Below are 24017 nucleotides of genomic sequence, written 5' to 3'. Positions count from 1 at the left end.
CATTGACTACTTGATTCCAAGGCTAAGGATTAAATTCAGATCATGTTATAAAAAACGTATTTGATCTTCATATGAGTATTTGAATCTTACCTTCAACTTGTTCAGAACATCTCTCTCGGGCCTTTTCTCTCATTATTTTGGGGATCAAAACATCTTTTTCGACATGTCTGAGATGCTGCTCTGAAAAAAAAAAAAAAAGATCTTCCTTTAATATAGTAAAGTCTCAGGTAAGTCACCAGTTTAGGGGAAAAATAAGCACTCTGGTCTACTTAAAAGCCTATGCAAATATATTAAAAAGTGACTCTTCTATGACCTCATGAAATTGTGATTCTTTAGTCTCTGAAAATCATTCTAAATATTGTTTTATATACAAAAGAAAAAAATGTGAGGGTGTAGGCAACATCTTTCTAAAACATTCTGCAAACTATGTTGCAACACTTTTATTTGATAACACATTCCATGTAGTCTTGGCAAAATTAAAGTCATAAAGTGTTATAATTTTTTAATTCATATAATCCACAAAGAGGATTTTTAGCAATACAGCACTGAGATCCAAGGATAGATGAAGAGATCCAAGATTAAGAGACATGTGAGTAGTTTCTCTACCCAGTAACAAGAGTAGCTTAAGAAAGAGCTGGCAGAAGAAGAAAAAGTAGAACTCGTGTGCATAGAAAAACAAACTACAGGAGGTTTCTGTGCACTTTAAATAGAACTACCTCAGTTAGACTAACAGCAGCCGGAGCACCTGCTCCAAACTCCCACCTGCTCCTCAAATTCCTAGAGAACCCTAAAATCCAAAGGGGTAAGTATCCTCCAAATGATCAGGAATTCTGAAAGGCAAAAGGCAGATGAGATCAGATTAAAGGAGGCAATCTTATCCCCAGAGTTTTTTCCCAGGAAAAAACTGATACCAAAAGTAGGAAGCATGCTCCACGCTCTGAAGCAGCAGAAACAGGGAGAAGGAGACATCCCTAGAGGAAACCAAAGCATTAGTGGTCGAAATACTGCAGCAGGAGCCAAAGGAGGTCACTCTTCTGCTGCCTTCAGACCACAGGTAAAATAAGTAAATACAGGCACTTATCTCCAAAAGATCAGAAAGTCTCTCAGTATCTATCTAGTGACACTTACGACCAGGAACCCCCTAAGCTTTCCCTGGTTCCCAACAACCTTTGGATGCAACTATGAAGTGATACAGTATTTGTAGAGAGGGTAAGAAGGCATCTCAAAAAGCAAACAAATCAGCAACAACCAAACAGCCAAGAATTACCTAAATTTGTTGAAGGACAACACAGTGAAAGGGAGAACCCAACTGTAATTAATCAAGAAGTAAACAACCCCTAAGAGGGTGAAAAGAGTAAAGAAAATAAAATTTTCAAATAAATGTAATATACTGAAGCAAATAAAAAGACATGAGTCCTCAGAAAGAAACAAATCATAGGTCACCTAAATGCACTTTGATGAAATATCTGAAGCTCAAAAATCCTAAAAGCTTCAAAAGGGAAAAAAAAAATCACCACACAGAGGAACAAGGACCAGATTTACATCGTGTTTCATGGGCAAGACGTGGATGCAAGAAGATAATGACGAAATAACATCAAAGTTCTGAGAAAGAATTACTTTATATCCAAGAATTCCAGAGCCAATTAAGAGTGAAATTAAAGATATTTTCAGATATGTAGGAACTGAAAAGTTTATCTCTTTCAACCCCACCGAAAAAGAAGTGATCTTTATCATAGTGCGACAAACCAAGCCACTAATCCAATGTGGTGATGGAAAACAAGAACCCTTCTGTATGCACAGGGAGCCCATGGGCAGGAGTTCAGGCAGGTAGAGCAGAAGTGACTCCTCTGCTTCTGTGTCTGGGGCTCATCTGGGAAGACTCCAGCCACAGGCCCTGACTTCAACAGCCGCAAAAGCTGGGGCTGGAGGATTTACTGCCAAGAAGACTTCTTTCTTCACATATTTATCTGATATGCGGACTGGAAAGGCCAAATCACCTACACAGGGTACAGCGGGTAAGCGGCCTTTTCTGAGCCTGTCGTGGCAGCCGTGCAGCCTTGTTCCCGCTACCTTATGTTGATTTCAAGTCACTGGGCTCAGCCTACACTCCAGTGGAGGGAGGGCCACATCACACGGAGCCTGAGGGAGGGAAGATACTGTTGTAACCTTCTTTGTAAAATAAAATCTGCCACAAGAAGTAACAGAGAATATATTCTGATCAAATAAAATGAATCCATGATGTACAAGTGTAAATATATAAGGCATATTAGAAAACATACATTTAAATTTACATGTTAAAACTGTAGAGTACTTGAACAACATTATCAACTAACTTGACCTAATGTTTATAGAATACTCCACTCAATAACAGCTGAATATTTACCAAGATAAACTATAGTCTGGGCTATGAAACAAATCTTAATAAGTGTAAAAGAATTCAAATCATACAAAGTATGTTCCCTGACACCAGTGTATTTAAAGTAGAAATCAGTAACAAAAGGATCTCTTGACACTAAATAACACACTTTAAAATAACCTATGGGTCTAGGAAGAAATGAAAAGAGAAATTAGAACGTATTTTGAAATGAAAGAAAATATAACATATCAAAATTTGTGTGATGCAGCTAAAACAGTACTGATAGAAAAATTTATAGCACTAAAAGTTTACATTGGAAAAAAAGGATGGTCTTAAATCAATGACTTAATCTTCCACCTTGAGAAATCAGAAAAAGAATAAACACAAAGCAAAGAAAAGAAATAATAAAGATCTAAGCATAAATCAATGAAATAGAAACCAAAACAAACAAGCAAAATGATAGAGAAAAGCAATGAAACCACAACTGGTTCTTTGAAAACATTATTAAAACTGATAAACCACCTTGCCAGGAAAAAAGGGAGGTCACAAAGATCAGAAATGATACACATTTTTATATAATAATAATGTATTTAAGTGATTTTTAAATGTAGGTCAATAAATTTGACAACAAAGATGAAGTGGACAAATTCCTTGAAAAAACACAAATAACCAAACCTAACTCAAAAGGACATATAACCAGTATAGCCCTATATCTATTAAGAAAATTGAATCTGTAGTTAAAAGCTTTCTCACAAAAAAATTCCAGACCCAGAGAGCCCCACTGGTGAATGTGGCCAAACATTTAAGAAAGAAATAATATCAATTCCATACAAACTCTTTCAGAAAACTGCTCTGCAGCCAGCATTACCCTGATATCAAAACCAGATAAAGACATTACAAGAAAACTACAGTCCAATATCCCATCATGAATACAGACGTAAAACTCTTTACAAAAGATGAGCAAATTGAATTCAGCAATACAAAAAAGGATAATACTTCATGACTAGGTGGGGTCTATCCCAGGATTGCAAGCTTCATTTAATATTCAAAAGTCAAGAAATGTAATTCATCATATTAAAAAACTAAAGAAGGAAAGACACATGGTTATGACAACAAGCCACAGAAAATACATTTGACAAAAACCTAATATCCATTCCTAATTAAAACCCTCAGTAAAGCAGGAACAGAAGGAAACTTCCTCAACAGGATAAACAGCATCTAAAGAAAAACCCACTGCTGATATCATATTTAATGGTGAAACACTGAACGTTTTCCTCCTAAAACAGGGAACAAAAGATAAAGAAGTCTGCTCTTACCATTTCTATTCAGCATTATACTGGAAGTTCTAGCCAGTGCAATAAGGCAAGAAAAATAAAAGGCTTCCAGATTGAAAAGGAAAAAATAAAACCATAGTTACTCAAAGATCATATAAGCGTCTATATAGAAAATCCAATAGAATCTACAAAAAGTTACTAGAACTAGTACGTGAGTTTAGCAAGGCTTCCAGATACAGAATTAATATACAAAAATCAAATGGAAATGGCATAATAAAAAGTCAGAGGACTAGAAAATAATTCAATAATAACTTTCCAATCTATAAAATAGAAAATGGCTTTTTAAAAAATGAACTGGGGCTCAGGAACCTGCAAGACAAGAAGAAAAGATCTAACATTGATTTTACCACAGTCTCAGAAAAAGAGGTAAAAAGAATGCAGGGCTGAAAAAATATTTGAAGAAATGACTGACACCTTTCCAAACTAGTCAAAAGACAAAAAACTATCAATTCAAGAAAACAGTTAAAAACCTAAAGAAATACACACCCAGACAAATCATAATCATACTTCGGAAAATGAGAAAGAAAAATCTTCAAGGTGCAGGGCAGAAGTTGAGACACAGATGTAGAGAACAAAGGTATGGACACCAAGGGAGGAAAGCCGCGGTGGGGAGGGGATGGTGGTGTGCTGAATTGGGCGATTGGGACTGACATGTATACACTGATGTGTATAAAATTGATGACTAATAAGAAACTGCTGTATACAAAAATTAAAAAAAAAAAATCTTCAAGGCATCAGAGAGAAATATAGCAGAACAAAAATTCAAAAGACAAAGGCTTTCTCTTCAGAAACCACAGAGGCCAGAAGGAAGTGTCACAGTATTTTTGAATACTAAAAGAAAAGGCCTGTCAATCAAAAATTCTATAACCAGAAAAAATGTTTTTCAGGATTGAAGACAAAATAAAGATAACTCAGAGGAAAGGAAGCTAAGGTAATTTCTTGCCAGCAGACCTGTTGTAAAAGAATGGCTAGAGGAAGTTATTCAGACAGGAAGGAAATATTAACAAAAGGAAACTCAGAACAACAGGAATGAAGAAAGGGCAACACAAAGGATAAATGTAATAAACTATTCTTTTCTTGAATTTTAAAAATTACTTTTGACAGAAGCAAAAATTATAGCATTCTCAATGTATATAGAGATAATATTAAAGATGACTTCATGATAAAGGAAAGAGGATAAAGCAACTTTGGTGGTAGTAAGATATCTACATTCTATTTGAAAGATAAAATGTTGATGCTAGTAGACTGTGATAAACTATGTATGCATAATGTAATCTTTAGAACAACCACTTAAAAAAACCAAGAAATAAATACAGAAACCCTACAGATAAATCAAATGGAATGGAGTTAACTAGACAGTAGTAACAGAAAGATAGCAGGAAAACCTCCTGACACCTGGAAATTAAATGACACACTTCTAAATAATTCATAAGTCAAAAGAGGAAGTAAAAGAATACACTGACCTGGGCTTCCCTGGTGGCGCAGTGGTTGAGAATCTGCCTGCTAATGCAGGGGACACGGGTTCAAGCCCTGGTCTGGGAAGATCCCACATGCCGTTGAGCAACTAGGCCCGTGAGCCACAACTACTGAGCCTGCGCGTCTGGAGCCTGTGCTCCGCAACAAGAGAGGCCACGATAGTGAGAGGCCCGCGCACCGCGATGAAGAGCTGCCCCCACTTGCCACAACTAGAGAAAGCCCTCGCGCAGAAACGAAGACCCAACACAGCCAAAAAAAATAAAATTAATGAATTTAAAAAAAAAAAAAAAAAAGAATACACTGACCTGAATAAAAATGAAAGCATAACATATCAAAATTTGTAAGACAAAGCTGAAGCAGTGCTTATAGGGAAATATATAGCAATAAATGCTCATATTTAAAGTCTCAAACCAATACAGTTGACCCTTGAACAACAAGGGTTTGAACTGTGAGGGCCCACTTATACGCAGACTTTTTCCAATACATGGGTACTACAGTATTACACAATGGCAGTTGGTTGAATCCACCACATTTTATTAGGGCAGCATTACTCAGATACCAAAAGCAAAGCAATATTAAAAAAAAAAAAAAAACCTAATATCCTTCATGAATACAGATGCAAAAATCCTCAACGAAATATTAGCAAATCAAATCTGGCAATATATAAAAAGAAAAATACACCACACCAAGTGAGCTTTATTCCAAGGATGCAAGGTTGGTTCACTATTTGTAAAACAATCAATGTGATCTATCATATTAACAGTGTAAAAGAGGAAAGCCGTAAGATCACATCAACTGACGCAGAAAAAAACACATAAAATTCAACACTATTCATTAAAAATGAACAAACAAAACTCAGTAAACTAGGACTAGAAAGGAACTTCTTCAATCTAACAAAGAATCTGCAAATAATCTATAGTTAACATCATACTTAATGGTAAAAGACTGAATGCTTTCCCTTTAAGAACAGGAACATGGAGTAAAACTGCATAGAATCATACACACAAACATATGCATGTATATAAAAACTGGTGAAAACCGAAAAGGTCTACTGTCTAGTTAACAGTATTGTACCAACGTCAAGTTTCCTGCTTTTGATATTTGTACTACAGTTACATAAGATTTCACTGTTGGAGGAAGCAGGGTGAAGGGCACAAGAGACTCTACACATTAGTATTTTTTATAACTTCTGTGAGTCTGTAATTATTTCAAAATAAAAAGTTAAGGAAAAAAAACTTCTAGAAGAAATCATAGGAGAAGATCTTTATGTATTTGCAGAATATTCAGACTTGCTTACCCTCGACCATAAGAAAACAATCCAGTTAGAAATGGGCAAAATATATGTATCTGACAAAGGACTTGACTCTAGAATATATTAAAAAACTCCTATCAATAACAAAAATACAAACAACCCAATAAAAAAAGAGGCAAAAGGCTATAGTGGACACTTCAAAAAGAAGATACACAAAACTGTAAATATATACGTGAAAAGGTGCTCAAAATCATTAGTCATTAAGAAAATGCAAATGAAACCTATGATGTCATTTCACACCCACCAGAATGACTAAAATGAAAAACACTAATGACACCAAATGTAAGGAAGAAACATGGAGCAACTGGAACTTTCATACATGCAGGCGGGAGTGTGAGATGATAAACTTCTTTGGAAACCTGCTTATTAAGTTATAAAGTTAAATATACACCCAGCCTATTTTCCACTCCCTAGGTATTCATTTACCCAAGATAAACGAAAATATATGTCCAGAAAACAACCTGTACAAGTCAGTTTATAGAAGCATTATTCATGATAGCCCCAAACTGGAAACAACCTAAATGTCCACTGAATACTACTTAGCACTACAAAAGGATGAACTACTGGCTTACTCAACTTGGGTGAATCTCAAAAATTCTGTTGAGAAAAAGAAGCCAGACACAAGAGTACATACCATAGGATTCAAGAACATGCAAAACTAATCTACAATGATAAAAATCAGAACACTAGTTATCCATGGGCATTGAGACGGATATTCTCTGAGGGATGTCCTGTTTGGGGTGTATGCATTTATCAAAACTCACAATCTGTAAATTTCACTATATATATATTTTACTTCAATTGATAATATGTTAACTTTAAAACATGATACAAACCTATACTCACAGTGGGTGATTTTAACACGTTAACTATCAGAAATTAAATAATTAAGTAGACAAGAAGTTTTATAACTTTCTCCTTCAAGATACTATTCATCTTTTATTAGATCTATTTCTATCAGGAAAGGTATCTTTTCATAAATAATATGTAATTATTTATTGCTGGTATGTAGGTTCAACTAAATTTTTTATATTGTCCTTATAACCAATACAACCTTACTTAATTCTCATTAATTCTAATACTCTGCCAATAGATTCTCTTCCAATTTCTTTTTTTTTTTATAAATTTATTTATTAATTTTTGGCTGCGTTGGGTCTTCATTGCTGCTCGCGGGCTTTATCTAGTTGCGGCTAGCAAGGGCTACTCTTCGTTGTGGTGCGTGGTCTCTAGGTGTGCGGGCTTCAGTAGTTGTGGCTCAGTAGTTGTGGCACATGGGCTTAGTTGCTCTGCAGCACGTGGGATCTTCCCGGACCAGGGCTCAAACCGGTTTCCCCTGCATTGGCAGGCGGATTCTTAACCACTGCGCCACCAGGGAAGTCCTCCAATTTCTATATAGACAATCATCAGGAAAGCTCTGTACCTTTCTTTTTCAATTCTGTCTATGTCTTTTAGAAGAACAGTGAGTAGTAACCAGCAGCACCTGTCTTGAGTGCTCAAATTTTGCTTAGAATCTTTGAAGTTATCTTCATGTTGAGATCTGCCTGTGACTTTACTCTCCTATCTTTGTGTTGTTTTGGTATCAAAGTCACATTATTCAAACAATACGTTAGGGACTTCATTTTGTATTCTCTGGACCCCTTTGTATAAAAATCAAGATTATTACCAGTCCTTTGAAAGTTTGGTAGAAACCACCCGTGATGGTCAGCTTTATGGGTCAATTTGGTGAGGTGCTAGTCCCCAGGTATTCACACAAACACTAATCCAGCTGTTGCTGGGAAGGTATTTTGCAGATGTGATTAACGTCTTTAATCAGTTGACTTTAGGAAGAGCATCCTAGAAAATCTGAGTGGGCCTGATTCAATCAGTTGAAAAGTCTTCAGAGCGCACCTGAGATTTTCCTGAAGAATTCCACCTGCAGACCACATCTTTGGCTCATGACCAAGAGTTCCAGGGCTGCCCTTCCTGACACCCTGCTCTACACATTTCAGACCTGCCCAACAGTCAATCACATAAGCCAATATCCTGCCATGTATATGTGTATATGTGTGTGTGTACCTGGTTTAGTCAGGGTTTGGGAGTATGTATGTGTGTGGGAGATAGACACAAAGAGAGTTTTAACTACTGATCCAATTTTCTAAGGGCTTTCTATTTATTCTTGAGTAAGTTGCAGTTTTTAGTAAGTTTGTATTTCTCAAGGAAACTATCCACTTCATCTAAAATTTAAAAATAATGATATGAAGACGTTCACATGACTTTTTCCTCTTTACTACACCTATAGCTGTATCCCAATTTTCACTACCTATGCCAGGGGGTCAACAAACTTTTTCTGTTAAGGACCAGAGTGTAAATACTTCAGGCTTTGTAGGCTACAAACCATCTCAGTCATGTATACTCCTTTTATTTATTTATTTATTTTTAACAACCCTTTGAAAATGTTACCAACCATTCACAGCCTACAGGCCTTACCAGATTCTGCCCAGGGTATAGATTGCTGAACTCTGGCCTACACTATTGATTTATGCGTTCTCTTTTCCTTAGCTTTGCCAGAGCTGCTATAAGATGAGAAAAAGAACACTAGCATACAGAAGGAACTGCAAGTATGGGTGGAGAAAAAAGGACAGATTGAGAGGGAGGCTCTGGAGGAGTGGTGGGACCTGAGGGGACTAAGGAACCAGGATGAGTCAAGGAGAGCTTCCCAGTTTTCTGGCTCCAAATGAAACGATGTGACCACTCACTGAGACAGGGAGACAAAAGAAACCCCAGGTGGGAGGGTGATTCAGGGTAGACAAGCTGAATTTGAAGTGTCTGTGACACATCCTGTGAGTGGAAAGCTGGTATCTATTTGGAGGGAAGACAATAAAACTGGGGCAGTCTCCACACACTTCTTTTCTCCTTGTCTATAGTGCAAACCATATTTAGGCATCAGTAATTAACAGTATTATTACTGAACAGATTAGAATACTGTGATATGCTGATCTACTTTATATAATCAATTTCAGAATGTGATCTCTTCCTTTCACTCATACAGTTTTAATCTATACAACTCACCTATAATGTGTCCTGATGAATCCACTCTTTCTCTACACATCTTGCAGTGGTCTTAGATAAAGCACTAATTTTTTAAATTAGCTCCCTGAATAAAGACATAGCTTTGTGGTACTGAACCATTTTTTCCATAAGTAAATTATAATATTGATTACCTAAATTTACCTACATTATAAATTCTAGGTTATAATATTCCTCCGGAAACATTTTTTAAATGGCTTGCAAGAACTCGTTCTGATCGTTCTTCTAAAACCTCCTATGGCAAAGAAAATTCTAGAATCATATAAATATTTATTTAGATTTTCTACACTCTTGGTGTTAAATCAGAAATAACAGACTTGAGAATTCCCTGGAGGTCCAGCGGTTAGGACTCTGCGCTTCCACTGCAGGGGGCACAGGTTCTATCCCTGATCAGAGAACTAAGATCCTGCATGGCATGCAGCCCAAAAAAAAAAAGAAAAAAAAAAAACCAGACTTAAAAATATATAATTAATTCTGATACCACTTGGTAGCATACCGATCATTAAATGTCAATTTTTAATTAATTATGATTTTATACATATTTCAAAGTTTCCTTCAACACTACAAATATTATAGATATGGCACTTTTTATTCACAAAATTACAGGGTGATTCCCTCAATGTCAATATGATGCATATGTTATACATTTGCACCAAAGCCTACAAAAAAAATCAAATTTTGAGAATTTGCTACTCTATAGTCACATGAATTTATACTGAGATGAAGAATCAGGATAACACCACTGGGGAAAATTTCCAAAGCTCTAACTTCTCAGCATTCTATCATCACCTGAAAGTCAATTTTCACCTTTTTCACTGGCTGACTTTGTTAGTTCAGACTTTGCTCTGGGGCTCACGTGTTCCTGCAACATGCCATCCTCAATTACAAGGCAAATGACAGCAGCACTTGCCATGAATCCACAAAGATAACAGTGACGCAACTCAGAGCATCACAGAATCTTCCACTGGAAAGAAGTGACACCAGAAGGGCAAGGAATACCTTTTCAACACTGAAAATGTTCTAATGTAATTAATTTAATTGTTATTTAGATAATGCCACTTTTTTGTCTTTTTTGGAACCTCCTAGTTGCACTTACTTGTTCCCGCAGACATTTCCATGCTACTGTTTACTCTGGAGGAAAAATAAGAAAAATGCTTGTAGTAGATGTGCAAAACTGCTCTTATTAGCAACGGTTTCTACTTTAAGTCCCTCTTCTATACCAGCTACCAAGAGTCTCCAAATGAAGGGCCCAGGCAGACAGCATTGTGTACAATACAGCAGGACCAGAGCTCTCCACTGGTACCTTTGCACTGCGTGCTTCACACCAGGAGCCCAGGAGGACTCCGGTCTCAGTGCTCAAAGACACTGATGCCCCAACCAGACTTCCCTGTGTCTGCCAGCTCGGTCATACCCACTTCTACAGCAACAGTGTAATATGAAGAAGGGGTGGGTGGGCAGGGGTACGGAGACTGGGAAAACGAACACAGGGAAGATCAGTGTCCCTTTCCCACTGTCTTCCCTTCAAGCCACACTTGAATCGACAAAACAAAGAAAATCCATAGCAGGAAAGATTTTCCTCCCAACAGTCCAGCAGCCTCTGGCTATGAAACCTCAAGATGAAGGCCAGGAACACCCTTTAGTCTTCTTAAAGCCCCCTCAGGTTAAGTATTTGGATTCTGTTTTGCACATAAAAACATGGAGACTCACAGAGGGGAAATAACCCAGGCCTCTGATAAAAGGGCAGGCCCCAAATCTTCTTCCACAACCCGACCCCTCACCTGGGGCAGTGGCCTATTTCAGGGGACTTCAGCAAACAAGGTCCCGTGAGCTTCCAAAGTCACGGAGAAGCCTGAAAGAACCCTTGGACAAGAAGATTGTTGGTTTCAGAAGCATCGTTTTGAACAAGCAAAATTCAAAACTTCACATTTCTTGATCAGAAAGTAAAGCTAAATGATTCTGACCATGAAGAAAATTATTAAAAAAAAAAAAAAAGCAAAAGGACTGATTTGTCAGTTGGCTGAAAAGTACCTTCACAGAGAATAAACATCAAATAACAGGTCAGTCAGTGACAACAGAATCTTTTTATAAGCTCAAACTTACAAAACCCAGAAAGCACATCAATGAAGCAGATGTGCCTATTTTCTGCTCTGCTTCTGGGTCACACACCACGGACTTCCCACAATCATTGTGCTACATTTGTACTCCTCTGTCCTATCAGCTTCCTCTGGTAGTAACCACCTCGTTCACACCACATGTGCCCATTTCCCCAAAGCACCTATTTCTTGGACCTCAGATTCTGCAGATTGCTAGGTGTGAAAACTTCCTCTTCCACCCACATTGCTTTAACCAAGATGAGGCCAGAAAGGGACAAGACTAAAAGTATACCAAAGCAGGAAATCGACTTATGCAAGAAGACATGCCAATTTTAGAAAAGCACTGCAATCTCCATTGTGGCCATAATGTCTTAAATGAAAAGGCTTCACGTTTACTTTATTTGGTAAAACTTCAAGACTGTCTTTTGCTACAAGCACAATTTCCCATTGATATCTAATAGAAAATCAGCCGTGTTATTACGGGAAACAGAAGGAATAAATGACAGCATGCCTGGGCCTCCCAGCAACACACTCCTGATTTATTTTCCCTCCGGTGTCCGTCTGGAACACAGTGGGCTACTTGCATCCTTACGAATGCTTCTCAATGCCTCTGGCCACACTAGCTCTACCACTTCTTCCCCTCCATCTTGTAAGAGTTCATAAAATTTAACAAAACACATGGACCACTTTGATAACACAGCAAGGGAATTATTTTTATATTGAGACCTTATTCACTTATTTCAAAGATTCAACCCTTGCTCAAATCACTCACATCTTTCTCAGGATGGCCTTCAGAGCCAGTCTGAGTTCTGAGTTAAAACCAGTTCCACAATACAACTTTCTTCCTACCACCTTCACCAGACTGCCTCTGGCTAACCTTGGCTGAAATTCAAGTTCACCTTCAGAACAAAAATTTACCAAAATGAGGATATTAAGATAAATAATTAAGATATTAAGATATGTGTACTGTAGAGGCTGAAGGCAAATTCTAAAGGAGCCTCAAAAATATTCTGAACTATGGTAATACTGAAAAAAGTATAAACACTCTCTAGGTAAGCTCTGCTCCTATTCCTCCCGCAGCAATCCCACAAGGCTCCACCTTAAAAATGGTACTTTTTATGCTGTGTTCTCATTGCTTGTCTACATCTCCAAATCTACTCGGCCCACATTTTCAAGTATCTGTTAGTAATTCCCAAGTCCCACCAGCATCAGAATTTCAACTTAAAATTTCTATAGTTTAAATCTTTATTCTGCCACCCCAGTGGTTATATTATCCTTCTTAGCTTAAAAAAAAAAAGTCAGCTTGGATTTATATAGTACACAGAAAAAGCACAATAAATATTTTCAGAAGGAAGGAAAAAGTGGTGGTAGAAGGGATCATTTTACAAACACCATCACAGGCAGGAGCAGGCGTTATGAACCTGAGGCTTACATAGCTCAAAGCAATCTTGCATCACCACCCAGCAAATCACTAGTCAAGTCAAACTCAAGCTCAATCTTCTGTCTTTATTTTCCATCTCCTACCTCTTATTTCCTTATCAAAGTTTACTTATTTAACATCACACTCAACTCTTGTTCTACCCAAAGTGCTCCCTGACCCCAGCACCTGAAAGCGAATTCTCCACCCTCTAACCCCACGGCGTTTCATGCACAAACGCTATGGCTCTAATCACACGTGGACTTAGAACACAGCACAGCACACTACCTAAGAAATCTTCTCCTGCTAGATCAATGGTTGCTACGGACTGAACTGTGTCCCCACCACCACCATTTTCATGTCGAAGCCCTAAACCCAAAATGACTGTAGTTGGAGAGGTGATTAAAGTTAAATGAGCTCATATGGGTAGGGCCCTAATCTGATAGGTGGCCTTGTAAAGAAGGGGAAGAACCAGTAGCCAAATCGGTCCGCACCTTGACTTCGGACTCCCAGCCTCCCAAACTGAGAGAAAATAAATGTTCACTGTTTAAGCCACCAAGTCTATGGAATGTTATTACGGCAGCCCAAGCAGACTAAGACAGGGTTTGGTACCAGAAGTTTTCAATTCTGGCTGCATCTAACAGCCACACCTGAGAGGGCTTTTAAAAATTGTGATTCTGGGTCCCACCCTAGACCAGTTAAAACAGAGATGCTGGGGTAACACCCAGGCATTGGTATTTTTAAAAGCTCCCCAAATAATTCGAATATCAGATTCTAGATTAAGAACCACTGCACGGGGCTTCCCTGGTGGAACAGTGGTTGGGAATCCACCTGCCAATTCAGGGGACAAGGGTTCAAGCCCTGGTCCGGGAAGATCCCACATGCCGCGGAGCAACTAAGCCCGTGAGCCACAACTACTGAGCCTGCGCTCTAGAGCCTGCAAGCCACCACTACTGAGCCCGTGCGCCTAGAGCCCGTGCTCTGCAACAAGAGAAGCCACCGCACCGCAACAAAGAGTAGCGCCCACTCACCACAACTAGCGAAGGCCCGCGCGCAGCAACGAAGACCCAACGCAGCCAAAAATTTTAAAAATAAATAAAATAAATAAATTTTAAAAAAGAAAGAAAACGGGCGTATCATGCCAGACACCCAAGGGTTAAGGGGCATAGCCCAAGACCCCTTCCCTCACCAGGCTGCCCAGCCTAAGTGACTGGAAGATATAAAAAAAAAAAATTTAAAAAAAAACACTGCACGAAACTTAAGTAGAATGAGGTCAGAGAACATGTCTCATTAACCTCCATAACTCCCTCTAACTCCTAGCATATGGTAAACATGCAATAAAACTATTTAATAAATGACACATGTATTTAAGTTTCTACATTTGATAATCATTATACTAACAAATAGTTGAAAAAAATATTCATTCATTTGATATTCATTCTGTTAAACATTTATCAGGCACCTACTATGTAGCAAGCAACATGCTAAGGATTGTTTATACACTGATGTACCTTATTCTGCAGCATAAACATTTAAAACTCTGTCTTTCAATTAATCATATTTAGTTAATTAACAAATCGTTTAATCTGGAAAACCTCCCAGTAACAGTTCTTTAGCAAAAACACAATGCAGGATAGTAAACACCACGTTCTTAAAAATGTTTTCCCTCAATCTCTTTACTTACAAATGTAAAAGTATAATGGGGGCTGGTGAGGGGAGAAGGTTAATTTGGGAATCAACGTTCTTATTTGGGCACATTTTGTGTGGCCCACTTCTATCAAGTCTAAGGTACTTGCATTTTTGACATCTATACACCTAGCGATGCCTACAAATACAGCATTAACACCCTTAGAGATAAATAACCATACTAATCGAGTCAATGAAACATGAACTTTCTGTGCTGAGTCAAGAACCCCTTGAGACCAGCTGGAAGTATTTAAAAACATACAACTTTAAGGCTTGAAGCAGCCTCAGCTGCTGATACATCTTACTCTCCCTGCCCCTCACCCTCAAATCTCAGATTATGCCGTTCAGAATTCTTAAAGGACCTGAGGTTACTGGCAAAGTCTGAAACAAGTCAGTCCTACTCATTCCCAAATTCAACTCGGTGCTAACTGCATAACAGTACAGTGCCTCCTGGGGCTGGTGGAGAATGTCTTGCAGTCTACGTGTAATAACTGGCCTATCCTTTCTAATCATCCTTTCGCTAATATAGTTAAAGATATGGAACCATATGAAAGACATTTACTGGTCACCACGCAAGTAAATATTCCCATTTTCACATCAGATTTTTCTTCATCTCTCAAGTTATATGATACATATAGACATACGCCGTCTATAGGTTTCATTCTATTTCTCAAGGAAAAAACTCTAGATTAGAATGAAAGAAACTCCATACCCAGATTCTTTGAAATTTTGGTGGTTTTTAAAATTCCAAATATTAAAAAAAAAAAATTTGCAAAAGTCTGGAGGGTGGTAACCATCAGGGAAAGCATCCTCTGAAACTGATTTTTTAAAAAAAATGAACAAGACTTAGACAGGTGTGGGGGTGGGGCAGAAAGGGAAAAATTCCAAAAAGAAGGAACAGCATGTCAAATGGCCTAGAGGAAAAACAAAAACAAAAACAATTTGGCATATGTTAGGTATATTTAAACTTTTTTACCACAACCCCGAGATACTTTACACCTGGACGCAGTACACACATCTATGTGAATTTACGTTTTATGTGCAAGGGTACCCCTTCCTACCTGAACTGCCTACCTGATCCAAGCTCTCACTACCCAAACTAAGGTTCCTAACAGACTCACATAAGTTATTTTTAGGATGGAGCTGGTGTCCCTCCCGTGGCGGGGAACACAGGTGCCTCTTGGAGGAGAGAACCTGAAACATCACACCTGCAACCTTCCCAGCACCGCCCTGGGGCATGGGAGCACTTGGCGGTTTTCCTTCTCGAGGTCCCCTCTCCCTACCCCTGCAGCGGGCTTGGGCTGACAGGCATCACAAAGCCCAGCTCCCTTGCCTCCAAAGCAGGACAAGCCCTGCAGCACACCCTTACTCAGCCTCTTCCCCTCCTGCTCCTGTTCCCCTCCCTCCCTGGCAGGTTTTTCCTAAAAACACTCCATGAATAAATCACCTGCACATAAAACACCCAAGTGGTGCCCAGGTGCCCGAATCTCGTTCCTCAATACCGTGCCCAAGTAAAGGAACCAGGGCTTGTCTGAGAAATGAGTAATTCTATGGCTGGGCCAGGGGAGGTCCTAGAGGAGCCAGAGATATTGTGTGAGAAAAAAAGGAAATGCTCAAAAAATGATGGGAGCACGTCCCAAGGACCCAGAAGCTGGTTTGAACGAACTCTCACTGGCCAAATCTGAGAAAACGTGAGTACCAAAATAATTACACACAGTAACAAATGATGAACCATGGAGAAGATAGAAATTCATGAGTCCACACCAATAACAAATCTATAAATCAATAAGAAACAAAATGGTTTCTTGTCTACGGCAAAATGTCAACAACCATCTAATAAACATGGAGAGAGCGCTGGAGGTAGAAAACCATCATTCTGTAACCATCATAGGAAAGACTGAATCGGGCAAAAATCATCAATGGAGACTCAATCAAAGGGGGATTTTTGATGAGGAATGAACATCTGCATGGTCTTCAATGGTCTCCCCACAGATTACTTATTAATTACAAGATAGGAAAAACACAGCAAAGAAATGGGACAAGACCTTGGCCAGGTGGTCAAAATTACAACCACCCACGAGAGACGGACCTCCCATGCCTCCAGGTGTGATGCCCCAATGCAGATGGTTCAGCTGAGATCTCTCTCGGGATCTGATCAAAAGTCAGATCAACACACAATGAAGGAAAGTTCTACCTGTCACTCTCTTGCACTTGCAGTGTCTCCCTGTTATTCTTGGATAAAATTCAAACTCCACCAACGGGTTTAGGAGACATTTCATGATCACAGTCCAAACCCCACAGGGCCTCCAAACACATCCCTCTTTGACTTCAATGCTTCTCTCTCTCCTGTGCTCTCTGCTAATGCCAGCGTTTTTAAGTTTCAGAGAACAGAGGACTTCCCTGGCAGTCCAGTGGTTAAGAATCCGCCTTCCAATGCAGGGGACTCGGGTTAGATCCCTGGTCAGGCAACTAAGCTCGTGGGCCACAACTACTGGGCTCATGTGCTCTAGAGCCTGCTCGCCGCAATGAAAGATCCTGCATGCCGCAACGAAGATCCCACGGGCCGAAATAAATAAATTTTAAAAATAAATAAATAAATTTCAGAGAACAATTTCAGGTTGTTAATCTAATGAGACAAAAGCAATATATTTTCTAGTGCAAACATGATTTGAGCTTAGCAATACATAAAACGTGAGAAGTCAGATATTTAGCTCTCAACTTGAATATAATTTGTGTGTAACCAGATACTGTGAAAACACAGAAGCAATAACAAAATAAAAAATTTTCTAATCAACTACATTATAGTATTTTTCCATATTAATCACACAATGCTCAGAAAAAAAAAAAAAGATTCTCCCAACCGTTGAGATGTCTAACTTGAAAAGCAGAATCTTCCAGTGACTGAGGGAGCTGGTATACCTAAAGCTCATCTACCTCCATCTCCATGGGAACCACTAAAAGAACCCATGCAACCTAAGTATTCCAAGAGCTGCCATAATGCCATCCTCCCAAGATACACACATCTTACTCGTGGAATGTCATGAAATTCCTGAGCCCACTTCCCACCCCTGAGCCCGCTCACTACCACGTTCTTCCCCTTATTAGATTTCTGGAAGAAAACACCCATGGAGGGAGACACACGCACACACTTAAGGGAACTTCTCTCCTGCTGCCCCCACTGTGAATCCACCCTAATAGATGGGGCAGGGAAACTACCTACCCTGCTCAAAGAGGAAAAGGTAGAAGAAAAACAGAGGAGAAGGGAATCTCTTCCAGGTATTAGAAAAAGTAAGAAATCAAACTTCTCAGGCCCAGGTTCCTGTGAGTTGTCATCTGGGAATATAATCATGTCAGATGATTTCTCTGGACTCTGGAAGCAGCAAAGGCTTAATTGGGTGTCCTTTCAGGACAGCACTAGGCTGGACTTCCCATGACTGGGCTATTTTACAACTTGTTAGGGGCAGAGGTTAAATTCTAGAACTTTGTCCAACAGAGACAGAAATAATATCTGACCAGTGGGAAAGATAAACCCCAAAATGACAGTTTATGACCCTATTTAAATTAACCAGCTTTTATCTAAGCCAACAATCTATGACATATTCTAGTATCTACCTCTCAATGCTTTTTGGAGTGTTTTTTACATTTTACTGGTTCCCTTACTAATTACTGAGTTGAGGAAAAGCTTCAATACATATTCACTTTGTCTTAGCGTAAGTAATCATTTTACCTTTCTGGAAATTCTACTTCAACAAGCACCACTTCTAACACCCTTTCTATAGGTGATCAATAAACAACCTCTAAAATTTCAATCACCTAAGTTTGACTGGATTTTTAAAATAAATATAATACTTGCAGAAAGAGTTATAAATTGGTAAAGTTATAACTTGGAATAAGACTAACTGCTTAAGTCCTTTTATAGGAGAATGAACTATACTGTATATTTCTTGAATCATTACTATGTGATCAAAGGTCCTGTTTACAGCTACAGATGTAGGGAGAACTTCCCTAGGAGCAGGGAGATTAGGTTGATAAGAAAACAAAGCTGAAGATCAAGTCAATAAACCTGGGAGATTTCAGAGCCGTGTTTCTCCTCTCCATATTAGAACTGCCCGTGGACTATTTTAAACCGCCAGAGGCTTGGGCAAAGTAATTCTGAACATCTGCAAGTGCAAACAGCAACTAGTATTTTTTAAAAATTTCTCTCTCCCTCACACTTTCCCTCGGTGTTTTGGACTCTCCAGCTTTTTCTCTTTGCACTCAAATAGTAAGAGAAAATAGGGAACGTAATTATGGCTGATAAGCTTCCAAAGAGTGCTGGTATTACCTCTACATTCACAGAAAGGAAAATTTCTTAAATAAAACTACATATAAAAGTATGCAATCTGCATTTCATTGTTGGGTTCAGAATTTCTTGAGGAAAATGGACAGTTAGTTAAAATGGCAGTTAGTTAAAAGCCGCTGCCAAATGAAAATCAAACTTGTATAAAGATTTTTTAAAACCTAACATAAACCAATGAGAAAACAGATTTTGCTATATAAGCTTCATTTGGCATATCTACTCAGAAACATACCACTGTGTACAGTAAGAAGAGGAATATCAAAATATGAACTTATGTTTCAACCTATGAACCAAACAAAAATTAAGTTTAAAAAAAAAAAGCTGACTTCAATACATTTGTATCCTGATAATTAAACAAAGAAATATTTAAATCGTCCTACTTGCTGAGTCCACTTTCTTACTTTCCATTCCAATCTTGTTTCCATGTCTGCTTTCATCTGAATTTCCAATGAGCATCGTGTTGTTAGACTGGACCATCACCAGCCACCCAGCTGAAATCAAGAGTCTAGGAATTACTCTTCATGCCTCCCTTTCGCTCACCACTCATTCAATGCAACAGCAAGTCCTGTCAATTTCTCCTCCAAAACATCTTCCGAAGCTTTGTCTTTCTTTCCATTTCTTCCTAATACCAGCCCAGGCCAATACATACCAACATATCTGGCCTGGACTGCTGCTACCATCTTAACCTTCCTCTCAGGGTCCCTCTACAATGCTACCACTGCTACCAGGGTAGTAAAGGCATAACGTTATCATATTATGTCACTGCCCTCTTTAAAACCCTCCACACGTTTCTGATAACATGAGGAAAAGTCCAAATGGTTGCTTATCACCGCTCAAGCCCTGCAGCATCTAGGTTCTGCCTACTTTCCCAGCATCTTTCCTGACAGATCTCCACACTCTGGCCCTCACTCCAATCAAATCGTTTAAGCACTTGCACCTTGGAGCGCCTTAGCATACTGGTTCCTTACCTCTTTACAGAACTGCTTCCTCTGGTCCTTCAGATGCCAATTCACATGACACTTCCTCCTAGAGCTCTTCACTGACCCTTCCACCTAAAGTGGTCCTCGCTTTACCATCTACCTCTGTCACCGCTTATTTTCTTCATGTTTACCACAATCTGTAAAAGTGTGTACGGAGAGAGGGGTGCTGTCTTCTTTCTTCCACCACTAGAACACAAGATCTAGACAGAGCAGGGACTTTCTGTCCTATACACTAGTTTCCTAGGGCCTAGAACAAGACACGACACACAGTGAGGTGGCAACAAGTATCTGTTTACTCCATAAGGACTCAAACGGCATCACGGCCTGCAGCCCGGGCTGGACGTGGGATTCTGAGTCTCACCCGGACTCGGCTTCCCCAGCCACAAGACTTGTCAACTACACGTCTATTTCCTTCTCCCTGAGTCACCAACAGGGCTGTTTTACTTCTGGCTCTCCAAAGGTTGGAAGTCATTCCTCCTCCCACCGCCTTGAGTTTTCACATCCATAAAACGAAGGGAATGTTCTAAAGCCAATCAGCACTCCCCCCAGACCCGCAACTCTGCGAGCATCCTCCGCGCCGGGTACCGCAGGGGACTCCTGAGGACGGCGTCGGAGGCGGGCACTGACGCCGCGCGGCACCAGGAGGGCGCGCCTAAGTCAGGGGACGGGACCGGGAGTCCGGGGACACTTTCCAGAGAAACGGGCCCTCGTCCTGACCGATGTGTTCAAGTCGGACTACAGATATTTAAAGGAGCCTGTGCCCCAAACTGTGCAAAGAGCATGATGACAAGGAGGCAGGCGCTAGGGGGAAAACGTCCGCAAGCCACAGTCGGACCGCCATCCCCTAACCCTCTCGCCGAGGGCCGGCGGGCCGGGCGCCGGGGACGCGGGAGGGCGGGGCGGCCTCAGCGCCGCACCACCTCCAGCCCGCCCCCTGCCCCACGCCCGCCGCACGCCCCCGAGGCTCCGCAACCCCCGCCTCCCGCCCCGTACCTGTGGGGTCGAGGGCCATGTCCGCGCGCGGGAGGTGGCAGCCGCGTGGCCGCCCGCACAGGTGGGGCGGGGCTGCGCCCCACGTGAGACAGGGTGGGCGGCACGCGGGAGCAGGAGGAGGAGCGCAGGGCCCTTCGCAAAGCGGGGCGGCCCCTGCCCCTCTGACTTCCTGGTCGCGACTTCCGCCGCCCACTGCGCCTGCGCACTCCTAACCCCGCGCTCAACCCCGTGACCCGAGTGGGAGGACTTGTTGGAGGGAAGGACCGGGGAGGGGGCGTCACTGCGCGCCCGGGGGGTGGGGAGGGCCCTCCTGGACCGCGCAGGCGCGCTGGGGGTCAAAGGGAGCGCCTGCCGGCCCACCCTGTAAGCGGCGTGCCCGGGGCATGCGCGTCCCGGGGCGACTCGGTTCAAGTCCAAACCTCTCCCTGCACTCCCGCCTTCGAACCAAAGGAAGCAGACTGCTTCTTTGTTTTTTCTTCGTTAACGTTCATTCATTCTTAAGTGTCTATTTCACGCCTGCCAGGTTCCAGCCACGGTTCTGAATACTAGGGTGAAATAACTGGATAAAAATAAGGTCCTTAAGTCCCGAGGCGCACAGTGTTGGCGGGGAACCCGGGTATGGGCAGCACGCTGCTAAATGCGGCGAGCGGCACTTAAAGGCGGTGCAGCATCCTTGTACTGTGTGTAGCATCCTGATTTCCCCTCGCCCCACATCGGAAGCCTGTGCCTCCCCCGGAGGTTACAATTAGGAAGTGCGCGTTAGGGGTACCTCTGTCTCGTGAAATGATATCCTCAGGACGCACAGTCCGACTTGGGTGATGCTACAAATCCGCACTCTGGCAATTAAAGCTGCATGTTTGTGAGAAAAAAATGAAGGAAGGTGATAGCCATCGTCCTCAAGAACCCCAACTGTCCCCTTCTCAGTAGAAGAAACTTTCTGAGTAGCAATGATGCTCATACCCACTCACCAACCAGCCTTCAGAAAGGCTCCCTTGTCGTATCTACGTGTAGCTAGCTCCAGCCCCCGAAGGGTGAGGTGAAGGGTGAGGTGCGGATGGGGACAGATGCGGATGGGGACAGATGGGACAGATGTTAGAAAAACAAGGAGCAGCTGCTTCTTCTCTGTGAGGGATTTAAGGCTTTCAAAACGATCCCCTCCCCACCTACACGCAGGCCCTCCTCCCCTGCTGCTGCTTCCGCCTGGTCAGTTGGCAGAGAAGCTGACGAGGTGGAGCAGGGCTGGGAAAGTGGGTCTCTGCTCAGCAGGTCTTCCGTTTACGGGCCTATTTGGGCATAACGGCCATTATTACAGCTGTAGGATGAGGTGCCAAGCTGGGGAATTAATGTTTCACTCAGCCAGGCAGGAAATTGGGTATGTTTATAAATGTGTTTAGAAGCACACCAAATTCATTATGGAGGTGAAGAATTTAATGTAGAAAGTAACTCTTTTTGAGGAGATGAGGTGAGGTATAAAAACACAAGTCAGACACACACTTAAGTAGTTAAACGAAATCTTCCTTATACAAACGGGTGTCATTGTAAAGGCGGATCCTTGGAGAGCATCAGAGACCTAAATGCCTCCACCTGAATCCTGCTTCATGACCCGTTAGCTTTCTAGGTTAGCTAAGTCCCAACGTTTCTCTTGACTTTAGTTTCTAATTTGCAAGGTTGTTGTGAGAAATAAATGTAATACCATCTAACACTCTCTCAGTCATTCAAGGACCACTTCCACAGTTTTTGCCATCACTGAGTATCACTTGAACCATTATTATTTAATGTTTTTTTATTTAAATCAACTCACTAAAAAAAAAAAAAAACTTAAATGAATACTCTCTACTTTAGCCTTATCCTAAGCAAGAATATCTGTAAAATCATGGGTTTTGCGTGCCCCATAAATCAGTGTATGGTCAGGCCACTCAGGATGGCTGTTCTCTTGCTCTCTGTACATCCCCTGCCCAGCCAGTGCCTGCCTCACCTACACCCTACTCACATGACTGACCTTCCTATGTACTTGCCCCAGGCCACAGATAGTGACTGTTATCAAAGGGGTGGTGTGCAACTTGCCCCTCTGCTACTTTCCATGATAATCGATAAGCCAACCTGACATCTCCACCTGCCCCCGGGAGCAAAGACTGCTACCACATCCTGCCTGCCGTCTGCCACACACGGTGGGATGTTGGTCCAGGACCTTGCTTCAGACACGTAAGCTCTCTCATCCATTAAACCATTGATGTCTCTGTTGCCGACTCCAGGCTCTTTCTTGGGTCTTGAAGCTCTTCCTGCAACAGACTGCTAGACCATCACACTAGGAGCACTGGCAAAAACAGCACATCACTGCCTAGTACACGATAGTGCATTCCTCTCCTCCCTCATATGAAACTAGGTCGTGTGGGGGCAATGTCTTTACAATCTGCATGGGAAAGAGAAGTCATTTTTTTTTAAGTTAAATCATAAAAAGGCAATTGGCAATTCAAAACAGAAGAAATTTCCCAAGGGATCACACTATGAATAGACAATTTGGGGGCTCTCACCGCCATAGGAACAGAAGAGGGAGGAGGGTCCGTAGTCCTGGGAATGAGCAGTGATTGTTATCCAGCCACAATCCTGGGATTCAGGCATCCAGACCCTAACGGCCCCACAGTTGCTGTCACAGAAGATTGAGTGCCAGGACAGTTAGAAAAGACGTCAAAGATGAGGAGAAATTAAGGTTGGCCTTGAAAAACGGGTGGCACGGGTAGGCAGAGAAGAAGGCTTGTCATGCTAGGAGAAGAATGAGCAAAAGTGTCTGGGGTTCGAGCTGTTCTTGAAGGGGCGTGGAAAAGGAGGGAGGGAAGAGAGGGTAGTATGCACATGAGCAGGAGCGCAGGGGGAGCTCAAGGCTGCACTGCGGCTCGGGGGTGGGCAATGCCCAAAACCATATCGATGAACATGGGGAAGCGAGGACGGTTATAAATAAGACTGAAAA

The 24017-nt window shown here is 41.2% G+C and overlaps 1 protein-coding gene across 2 annotated transcripts in view; it reads right to left on the bottom strand.

Annotated features, from left to right (window-relative positions):
* Positions 1-21156, bottom strand: part of CMC1 (C-X9-C motif containing 1) — a 72995-nt gene extending 51839 nt beyond the window's left edge. The window contains exons 1-2 of one of the 2 annotated variants that reach the window (XM_059939051.1): positions 21053-21156; positions 91-180 (exon numbers count right to left, since the gene is read on the bottom strand). In XM_059939051.1, the coding sequence (XP_059795034.1) occupies positions 91-180; positions 21053-21071 (109 nt within the window). In that variant the 5' untranslated portion in view covers positions 21072-21156. Of the gene's footprint in view, positions 1-90; positions 181-19459; positions 19552-21052 lie in introns of those variants that run through there. The other variant, XM_059939050.1, reaches the window with a different exon arrangement.
* Between the last annotated feature and the right edge of the window lie 2861 nt (positions 21157-24017).

This window comes from Balaenoptera ricei, chromosome 11 (genome assembly GCF_028023285.1).
Source record: "Balaenoptera ricei isolate mBalRic1 chromosome 11, mBalRic1.hap2, whole genome shotgun sequence".
Taxonomy (NCBI): domain Eukaryota; kingdom Metazoa; phylum Chordata; class Mammalia; order Artiodactyla; family Balaenopteridae; genus Balaenoptera; species Balaenoptera ricei.
This window is presented reverse-complemented; position numbering and strand designations above follow the sequence as displayed.